Source organism: Clarias gariepinus, chromosome 13 (genome assembly GCF_024256425.1).
Source record: "Clarias gariepinus isolate MV-2021 ecotype Netherlands chromosome 13, CGAR_prim_01v2, whole genome shotgun sequence".
NCBI classification, from domain to species: Eukaryota; Metazoa; Chordata; class Actinopteri; order Siluriformes; family Clariidae; genus Clarias; species Clarias gariepinus.
The window spans coordinates 32,448,468-32,458,950 of NC_071112.1; the positions used below are offsets into that span (position 1 = coordinate 32,448,468).

The 10,483-nt window shown below is 38.3% G+C and overlaps 1 protein-coding gene across 1 annotated transcript; it reads right to left on the reverse strand.

Moving 5' to 3' along the window:
• Positions 1-1,179: 1,179 nt before the first annotated feature.
• Positions 1,180-8,071, reverse strand: ctsba (cathepsin Ba). Its single transcript, XM_053509738.1, has 10 exons — positions 7,958-8,071; positions 5,917-6,040; positions 5,677-5,762; positions 4,373-4,487; positions 4,153-4,268; positions 2,779-2,864; positions 2,542-2,688; positions 2,319-2,435; positions 1,988-2,116; positions 1,180-1,630 (listed from the first exon to the last, which is right to left on the reverse strand). The coding sequence occupies exons 2-10, from the start codon at positions 6,037-6,039 to the stop codon at positions 1,557-1,559; spliced, it is 993 nt and encodes a 330-aa protein (XP_053365713.1). The 5' UTR covers position 6,040; positions 7,958-8,071; the 3' UTR covers positions 1,180-1,556.
• Between the last annotated feature and the right edge of the window lie 2,412 nt (positions 8,072-10,483).

Sequence of the window (10,483 nt, forward strand, 5' to 3'; positions counted from 1 at the left end):
TTTAACTTATGCAAATTTGAAGGTGAGTACTTTTTTGTGCAAGTATGAATGTAAATGGATGACGTCTACTTAAGCATATTTTGAGTACGGTTATACAAAGTAATCTGCTAAATGTCAGCATAATGCCCTGAGACAAAATATTTTTAAAATTCTGCTGCTTCATTGTTTTTAGAACTTTTTGTCAACTTTAAAGGATGCGTTACTTTTGGCACGACACAGGACTGATGTTAGCGCTCACAGTCATACATTACAAGAAGGGCAGCAAAGAAGCCACTTCTCTCCAGGAAAACATCAGGGACAGACTGATATTCCGCACTAGGTTCAGGGATTGGACTGCTGAGGACTGGAGGAAAGTCATTTTCTCTGAACATCAAAAACATCCCCCGAGAGCAGCTTCTCACAATCTAAGAACATTTCCGGTCCACGTCCAGGAAACTCCTCAGTCCTTAATCCCACTGAGAACTTCTGGTCGACACCCCACGAATTCAGACAAACTTCAAGCACTGAATATGTAAGAATGGGCTGCGCCATCATTCAGGGTGTGATCTTGAAAAAGGTCATCACTGTAAATATCTTTACATAAACTTAAAGGCTTTTATTGACTAATACATTAACACTTGTGAAACGCTTGTAATTATACTTCAATATTCCAGAGTAACATCAGACAAAAAGATCGAAAAAACACTGAAGCAGCAGACTCTGAAAATTAATGTTTGTGTCATTCTCAAAATTTTGGCCCCCACCGTGTGCAATCTGGAATTTAAGTAAAAAAGCTATAGTGAAATATGAAGACAACTTTTAAATCACAAATAAGGAAACTCATTTGGACAAGAGTTTCAGTTGTGACCCGCCTTCTGCACCAAGTTTGCCAGGATCAAGGGGAGGGGGAGTCTAGGGGCCTTTTTATTTTTGCTCACACACAGCCTTGGTTGAATGGCTGTAGATGGCTATCTAACGCACATTAGAAGTACTTTTGGCGAAATGGGCACTCCTCTCTTTCCAGTTCATCTTCTTTCAGAGGGCCTTAATTCTGTTTTAATCATCAGTCCAGACTTTCCACCAGGTCTCTGAAACCATTTCAAATAACCTTATTTTTGCATCTCAAATAACTGTTTGGTAATTTTACCCAGAATGTTCCATTCAAAAGATTAACATTCATAAGAAGATGGCAAACGCATCTAGTGTTGTGTCCCTTTAATCTGCACTTTCAGCATATTGGAAGACATTTGCAGAAGTCCTTTTTTTGCACAAATAAACTGCATACAAGTAATATACAGTACATACAAGTAAAACTGTGAACCATTTAAGAAACGGGATTGTGTACATTTTATTTGAAATGTCTGCAGAATCACTTAAAAAGCAACGTCCGTTTATTAATTCAACATACAAAAAAATAAAAAGCATAATCTGCAACCTGAAAATTCTAAAATGTAATTAAATTTTTTTTAAAAATAAGTCTTGAAATACTAAACACACGATTTTGCAAAATTTTGTCCCATTACATCATTGCTGCTTCTTCTGAATAAACGATCTTCAGTTTTCTTCACACACAGGAGTTACTTGGGGATCCCAGCTACCATCTCCGACTCGATTCCACAGTGATCTGAACCTCTCAGGATCTTGAAATAACCTGAAGCAGCAAAATAAAAATTAAAAATTAAATAAATAGATTAATGAATCACTAGAGTATAGGTCATGGTATTTTATGATCCACTGTTTGTCCTTCACATTAGTTTGCAAGAAAATTCTTGCTGCTTCGGCATTACATTTTCCCTTCTACTAAATATACACAAACTTTTCCTAGTGAGAAGTAGTCTGAGCATCTCGTTCATCTCATCCAGACACCAGAGAGCAAAGATCTGAACATTTCAGCTAATCTTTCTTGGTGTCCAGTACTCACTCCTACATTTAACTCTTTCGAATGTATTTAATATTGTTAAAATCTCACCCAAGCCTCATTAAAAAAAAGAAAAAAGCAATTATTTACCATTATCGCCCCAATCGGTGTTCCATGAGTTAGCAGCCAGCCAGTAGGGGGTGCCGTTTTCCTCTCCCCAGCCCAGGATCTTGATGGCGTGACCTCCTAATTCAGAGCCAGTGACGTGCTGATAAACACCTGGAACATCAGACAGAAAGACCACCATGAAAGGCTTATACAGCAAACACAAGGTCTTGGGCACTAAATGTTAGATATCAGCTCTAACAGGTGAAGAAAACGGCTGTTTTCTTCCCCAAAATGTCTTATTAGGACCCTGCACTTAGGACCCCCCCCCTCCCCCCACAGTACTGCGGTATTCAAGTCAAAATTCATGGCTCACCAGACTTGTACAGAAGAAAGTCCTCATACACAGTGAAAGCGCCCTCCACTGGACCATTCTTGTAGAGCTCTTGCATTATCTGAGTCTCATCAGGTTCAATTCTATAGGATTGTTTTCCTACAAAAGTGAAATAAGCTGCAGTTAAAGTCTCCGACTCTACAAGGTTGAACTGTATTCAGTCTTAAGTTCTCTAACAAACATGTCTAGAGGTGTAGGTTCTTACCGAAGTGCTTGTCCTGCTGGTATGAGAGACTGTAGCCGGGTTCACATTTCTGGTCACATTCTGGCGTGTCTCCGCCCTCACCGGTGCACGGAGGGCGAGAGCCGTTGATGTGATGCTCACAGGGTTCAATAGTGTACGGACGACATCCTAAAGAACACAAAGACCCATTGGAAAAAAATAATAATAATAATAATAAAGACTTTAAGATGTTAAACATGTGGACGATTATACACTTACCGATATGAGAGTCATAGAGTCCACCCGTCACCAGACCCTGAGTAGTCCAGTAATCCCAAGCAGCAGACGGGTATCCACCGTTACATCTGGAGTGATAGAGCAGAGAAGTGATTTTCGGGTCCCAGGTGTTGACCACTTATTAAAATACATCTTAAGATAATCAGAAATACAGTGGCTTGCATTTTCTTTTCTGTGGGAAACGGGTTCAAAAGGTGTGCGCGGGTGTAAGGTTGCTGACCCCTGGTCTAAATGACGTAATTAAAAATAATTCACATTTATGAGGTGGACATCATGAATCCAGATGGTAGGTTTATATTTTCATACAAACACACCAGACCGTCAGCATATCTGCATTAAAGTGCTTAAATTGTCAAGTTTAAAATATGCCCCTTTTTGTCTCTCAAACTGATGGTAAACTGTGCAATCTCTTCGAAAACACCAGACCGGTCAATTCACTCCAACACCAGCGTCACAAACAGCTTGAGCTTCTCCATAAGTTAGAGAAATAAAAGCCAAGGATTTGCTCATTCGACACGTCTGCAACATGAAACTGGTGACTGCTGCAAGTTTCACTGAAATAACTGGAAGTTTGCTCGTCAAAGCGTTGTGGTGTAACTGGACATTTACATCACAGATTAGACAAAGTTACTGATGTGCAAAACCAAGAGAAGCATCATATTCATCCAGGAACAAGTAATAAACACTCAAAATCCAACTTTAATTTAGTAACAGCAGAAAAACTGTTATACTTCTTGTGATTAAATTAAACTCTCCATTTCTACTACTTTACCCAACCAACAAAGCTCATATGGTACATTAAACTTAAAATCATTGCAATAATCCACAAAAGAGATAAAATGCATGTTAATGAGTGTATTCATCTGTAAAGAGTAATTAAGACGCTTGTTGCCAGTTTGGCTGCGATACGTCCGTGTGAAGGTCTGCAGGTTTTTTTTCCTGTAACTGAAATTATCTGAAGAGGAAACGAATGCTTTCTCCCCCCCTCTCCTACATTTCCTTCACAATAAGCATTGCAAAAGATTCAGTTATCCCTTTGCCTCAGAGTTTAGTACCAACTTTGGGCAACATTTCAAAAGGTGTCGTGGTTAGCTACGGTTGTTGTTCCAGCCAACACTGACGCCAGGTGCCGTCTGTAGCCATCAGTTACTAAAGTGATTCTCTTATCAGTTATAGTGCTAAAGTCCATCGCTCATGAAAATGCCAAGTGGTATCAAACGCAAGGCTTTAAATAAAGTGCTAGAATAACTATAAGCCTGGGCAAAGACTCCAAAACTGACACACAATATGTAATATGAACCCAATGTCCCTCTATGGTGTGTGTGGACCCCTGATAATTAAGGTTTGCTCACTCACCCCATCCCACAATCAGAGCAGCAGGTCAGCAGGTCCTGGGCAGAGATCTCCACGCTCACTTTGCCTTGACTGTGGATGCAGATTCGGTCGGAGATTGCTTCAGCTGCTCCAAACGCCTGCAAGTCAGGTGCAAAATTACTACTTAACTCACAGGATGGGAAATCTAATTTAAGATCATAGAAAATTTGGTCAAAAAAATAAATAAATAAAAGGCACATACCCAGCATGACCCACATGAACCCTGGTCTCGGATTTCCTTTAGAGTTGGGCAGTTGGGCCACTGCTCTCTAGGATCGAAATTCTTAGGAAGCTTGACTGTTCCAGCGTACTGAACCCTACATGCAGACCAAAACAAGGCACTTAATGCAGTGAGGCAGGTCAAACGTAACGACTATTCATTAAAAAAATGGTGCAAAGACAAAAGTGGCAGCTCTGCTTCAATTTCACCCCCCATAAGTAATTAGCAAAACCGTAACTCTAAAAAACACACGAGGTTTGGGTGGACAAAACGCCATGTCTCGATCATAATTTGTATAAATAAAAAGAAATAGTTGTTACAAGTTACAGTTAAAAATAAATAAATAAAGTTTGCATGTAGACATTAGAGCAACAGTATTTGTAACAAATATTACCTTGGATAAAAAGTTGCTAACTTAAATACAAAAAAGGCTCATGCAGGAATTAAACAAAAAGGACTTTAAGTTTCATTAACATTATAATTCTCAGAAACTTCCATTCTAAACTAGAGTACATTAATTATTTTCCTTAATCAAAAATTCTGCTTTATTGGACTTTTAGTTTTGCCGGAAAAGTGATCGTCTCCTCTGAAAAGAGGAAAAAACATGTGATTCAGTCATCACAAGGGACATGTAATGCAAAGCCAGAGTAACGCTTCCCCTTTCGTTTGTATGACCTTGCCATTCTCACATTTAGCAACTTCACACTGATCTACACATCATTCTCAGATGATCACATTTATGATGAGGATGCAGTAAAAAGGACGGAAAAAAAAACTAATTCAATTGAATACAGGACTTTAAATTTAACTTCCTGCAGTGACTTACAATGAAAATTACAATACATTTTGTTTATGCTTTAAAAAGAAAAAAAAAAAAAAAAAAAAAAAACTGTTTGACCAGTTTGTTTTGCAGCAAAACAGTGCAGATCTCAGCCATGTGGAATAACTTCCAGTTTGAGAGACACCAAGCATACAGTACATTAAAGAAAAGTTCTGGAGATTAAATCACTTAGCCTCCTGACTTTAGTCTCACTCTTGAACTTTCATCTCCGTGAGAGAAGGAAGCCAGTCATATGATTGATCATAAGGCTGAAGCAACCTGTGACAGATTACCCACAACACATTTCCTGCTTCACTAGAACGACACTATTGTTCCTTATCTTCAGCAACTCCAACTGACTCACCGCTCTTACAGACTCTGCATACAGTCATACCGAGACACGTTAAGGAAGTGTAGTTTCACAGGTACAGTACGTCCTGAAGGCCCTGGACAAAAATATACTCACATGACGGGGAGTTTGGGTCCCTTCAGCCACGTTCCACACAACTGCTTCACATAGCTGTAATCCACCTTCCCAAAATTATGTCCAGCCTGGAGAGAGGATCAGACAAAGTCCAAAGCTTGAAATCTAATCCAACAATTTAAAAGTGTGAAAACTTGTCTTACCACAACATATCTGCTCGTATTACAGAGTTACCCTCAGGCTCTTACACACACAAACCGATTAAAAAAAAGCAGCACTTACTGTCCATGTACTGTTAGCCTTGTTGATGTAGTCGACCATCTCAGGAGAGAGCGGACGTAGATGTGGACGAGCCCAGCACACGGCCAGTGCACAGGCCAGGAACAGCAAAGACAGGCACTTCATCCTAACACACAAACATGAAGCTTGCATTTAATGAACACGCAGAGCTGCCCAGCACTCCTGATCACTCAGTTATAACTGCACTAAAGAAGTCAAGATTATGGGCTGAACATTGAAGGGCTCCGTTTAAATTGCAGTCATGCAGACAAGTACTCCGTCTCTCATGGACGACTACACTGAGAAACCAGAACACAAATCTAAGAGGCTTTGGGAGCTTAAGGCAGTTAGGGCAGGTGTATAGTTAGCTTGATACCTATAGGTTGAAATAGGGTAAAAAAAAATAATAATAATAAGGCTTGATATCTGATCATGCTCAAGCCTAGAACGGACCAGATTAAGGTCATAACCTGGCACTCTATTGCCTACATTTGACATCCCGGGACGTGTGCCAGAGGAAAATGGAAACTGCAGACCTTCCGAGTACTATTGCTTTTAAACTCTCATGTGACACATTACACAATCTAAACTGATAAGGGTGGGGGAACATGCACACGCAAGTATGAAACATTTAATATTCTTGTCTTCCAGAAAGGAATGTTCAAGACTGAAAATAATGTGAAATCTATAAGTTAATGGCGTGTGCAAAATGCTATTAGAGGGAAAGATATGGCGCGTAGTTACGAGAGCAATAAAATGGTGTGACTACAGCGGTATTGTACATATTTTAAAATGTAAAGTTAGTCCTTGTTTATGTGTAAATAAGATCTGGCAAACATGCGCATCATATGCAAAGGTGGTTATTAGTGTGAAGAAAAACCAAACCAATCGGTTCAACACTGTCACTTTTATTGACAACTTTCCTAGCGTGGATTATTAATGCATGTGGTTAACCTGGAATGTTTAACGCAGATAAAATTACCAAGGATCTTTATAAAAAGCTTTAAGATGGAAGTTTTGATAAAAACACAGTTGTGTGCTCGAGCCACCTTCAAGTGGAACCATTTCTACAAAACATTAGATGTAAGACGTGCTAGTTTTGGCTCAGCTGGCCGAGGCTCCAAGTTGTTTTCAGACCTGAGGATCCAGGTTCAAGTCCCACCGTATGGTCACACCCCACGGTATGCAGCACCAGTCCCAATGGAGGGATTTTAAATTTAACATTTGTTAAATGTTAATGTCTGAGACAGGATAGAACGGCATATAATCTGTATCCTGTAACCAGTTTGACATTTATTTAATTTAACTCTGCTCATTTACAATGAAGGTAAAGTTGAGTATTTAAAATAGCAAATAATCATGATTAATCACAGACTATGGCCAATTTAAATAATGAGATTATCTTGGAACTTTTAATCTAGTTAATCAACTGACGGCACTAAAACAGAAGTTTAGCATAAAGGTTGCATAAAAAGTTAAGTCAAGGTTAAATACAGTTCAGTAACTGCTGTAAGTTGCAGAGAGGGGTTTCTTCTGTAAATCTGGCAACCCTGTTTCATGACGTCATCGCTTTTGCGTGGGTCTCGCTGACAGAAAACTCCACTGCTGTAGGAAAACGATTAAAACCAACAAACACTGATGTGTTTTTCGGCTCTCAGTTATTTATAACAAATATATTCCAATTTGTTTTAGTTAAAGTAATAAAGTCACGTGTGAAGCCTGTTTGTATGTTATTAAACCGCCGCGCCCAAAGTTACGGTTACAAGCGGTTAATGCAGTGAGATCAGATCACGTGACCAGAGCAGCAGCAGCACGATCACTTAACCTGATTAAAGACTGTTAAAGACTAATAACATGGTCTGTAAACAAGGAATAAAAAACAACAACAACAACAACAACAACAACCTGACTCAGATCTGATTAAATACACACACACACACACACCACCCCCTCCATGTGCTTTACAAACACTAAGTTAAATCTCTGACTCTATAAACCCCATAAAGAAGCCGCGAGCTGGTGTTAAAGAGACTCGTCCTCTTACCTGGACCACGTTCACTTTGTCTGTGTGTGTGTCAGCGTGTGTGCGCGCGCTGCTTGGACCACTTTTATACACACCACCCCGTGTTTTGCAGAAATCACGTGATTAGTCATGTGCATTTCTGTCGAAATCAGAAAAGAGCAAAGAAAAAACACGTGACTCTGGTCAAAATAAAAGCCTGCAAACATTTCTTTCTTTAAATGTTCATGAAAATATGTTTAGCTTTACAACCCCCCCCCCCCCATCAACAAAATTACCTTTAAGTTTAATATTACAATATAGTGTTATATCTTCATTATTATCAGATGTTACATTCCTACTAGAACTAGCCCCAGTCACGTGACAGCCTTGCCTGACTTGTAAAAACATGAAGTATATAAAATTGATATATTTTTGAAGCATTTATTTTGATCTGATTTCTGTAGGATTTTATGTTTAAAATACATAAATTTGGATTTGCATTTAGATGCAAATCCAAATTTATGCAACATATATATATATATATATATATATATATATATATATATATATACACGGCTCAAAAAAATAAAGGGGACACTTAGTCCTTAGTTTGACTTGAACCATGCATACACATACAGTATGAGAGGCGTTCAAGTCAAACTGGGACAAAGTGTTCCCTTTATTTTTTTGAGCAGTATATATTTTTTCTACTGCTTATTGTATAATAAAATCCCTTTTATTTTGTTTTTTTTTATACCTACCAAAATCTTTTAACTACGAAACATCAATTAGCCTAAACCTCTTTTCACTGCGAGAAACCAAAGGTTTTTGTTGGTTTATTTTTTTTTCCTTGGGCTTTTTCTTTTATCCTAGGCGTCACACCTTTGGATCATCTGATCAATAAAATCTAGTGTAGATTTTACAGCAGATGCTCATCTTATCGCAACCTTCCCATTTCCTAAGTTGCCTAGCCTGGGACCAGCACTGCATGTGTATGGAGTGTAGGGTTATGGATCTTGCCCAAAATGCAATAGTGGCACCAACCCCCTGGTCAGCAACCCAAAGCTTCAACCACCTGAGCCACCACTTTTGTACCTACTGTACCTGCTTTAACCAGATTACTTAGAGAAATCCCAAAAAGCACAGGGAAAACATACAAACTCCACACACTTACAGGCCAGGGACAAGATTCGAACCCCAAACCAACACGAGCAGAACACTGAGGCTGCAGAAGATATGCAGTGGACCCTGGTGTGGTTCCTGACAGTTGCAGTTCATTCAAGTAGGGATGTGATGTCTGTTGTGAGATGTTTTTTAAGAGAAGCAAGAAGAAAAGAGAAAAATATTAACAAAAGTTAATTTTGAAAAGGTGGTTTCCAATGAGGAAATGTTACCTGATCATAAGGGGGTTTCCAATGATGTTTGCAATATTTAGGAATAATATGCAAGTCAGCGTGACACTGCAATTTTGATGCACACAACATTAAAGTGATTTGATGCTAAGAGCGTGCATATTAAGTGGTCAAAGAAAACAAAAGGCAGAAAAACCCGAACATGGCGCAGTACTGTAGATTTATAAAGTGTGGCAGTGAGGTGAGAGGAGATTTGGTGACATCATAAATATCATACAAGTTTAGGAAATAATATCATATAAAAGTATATACTAAATATAATATTTAAATATTTGCAATGTATATTTGTTCCTCTAACACCCCCCACTCCCTACACACACACACACACACACACACACACACACAGTGACATCCTTACATATACATACTGAGATTATTTGATCATTGTCCCAAAGGTTAATTATAAGAACCCTAATTATCATACAGTACCCTGGGATGAGCTGCCTGACCGAGGACTCATCCTGAAATAATCTACAATGTGTATCTTCTATTTGGTTCTTTGATCATTAGTTACACTAATCATTATACACTGTACTGTATACAGTATGTGTTATGCAGGTGAGGAATTTTGCATCAAGGAATAAATTGATAAAATAAAGATTTTTTTATTTTAAAAATATACAAAAATGATAATTGATATCCAGCATTTAATTTTGTAAATTTGCTTTGTGGCAGTTTTGCTTGTTAAAAGCACTATGCAAATAAAATTAAATTGAATTACATTGAACTGAATTAACTCAAGCATTCGATGCCTCTGACTCTGTCACCTGACCTGTAAGTTTTCTTTTCTCTTGTTTGTACTTTCTGTAAAATAACATTTAAAACTAAATACCAGGTAGTTATTTTACAACAAAATATAAAAATGCAATTTTTTTTTTTTTTTTTTTGCCAAGTTAAGGAATATATTTTCACTAAACGATGCAAAAAAACTAGTTCATGCTTTTATCACCTCTAGGTTAGACTATTGTAATGCCTTACTGTCTGGTTGTTCAACTAGATGCATAAATAAGCTTCATTTAGTCCAGAATGCAGCAGCGAGAGTCCTCACTAGAACCAGAAGATACGAGCACATCACCCCTATCTTATCTTCACTGCATTGAACCCCTGTGAAATTTCACATCGATTTTAAAATACTACTGTACTTTTCATGTACTGT

Excerpts from the sequence above, each read along its gene's own strand:
- ctsba (XM_053509738.1), bottom strand. The coding sequence starts at position 6,039 with ATGAAGTGCCTGTCTTTGCTGTTCCTGGCCTGTGCACTGGCCGTGTGC. Across the intron at positions 4,488-5,676 it reads GGACCCAAACTCCCCGTCAT|GGTTCAGTACGCTGGAACAG; the intron begins GTGAGTATATTT and ends GTCTGCATGTAG. Across the intron at positions 2,117-2,318 it reads CTTTCTTCTGTACAAGTCTG|GTGTTTATCAGCACGTCACT; the intron begins GTGAGCCATGAA and ends CTGATGTTCCAG.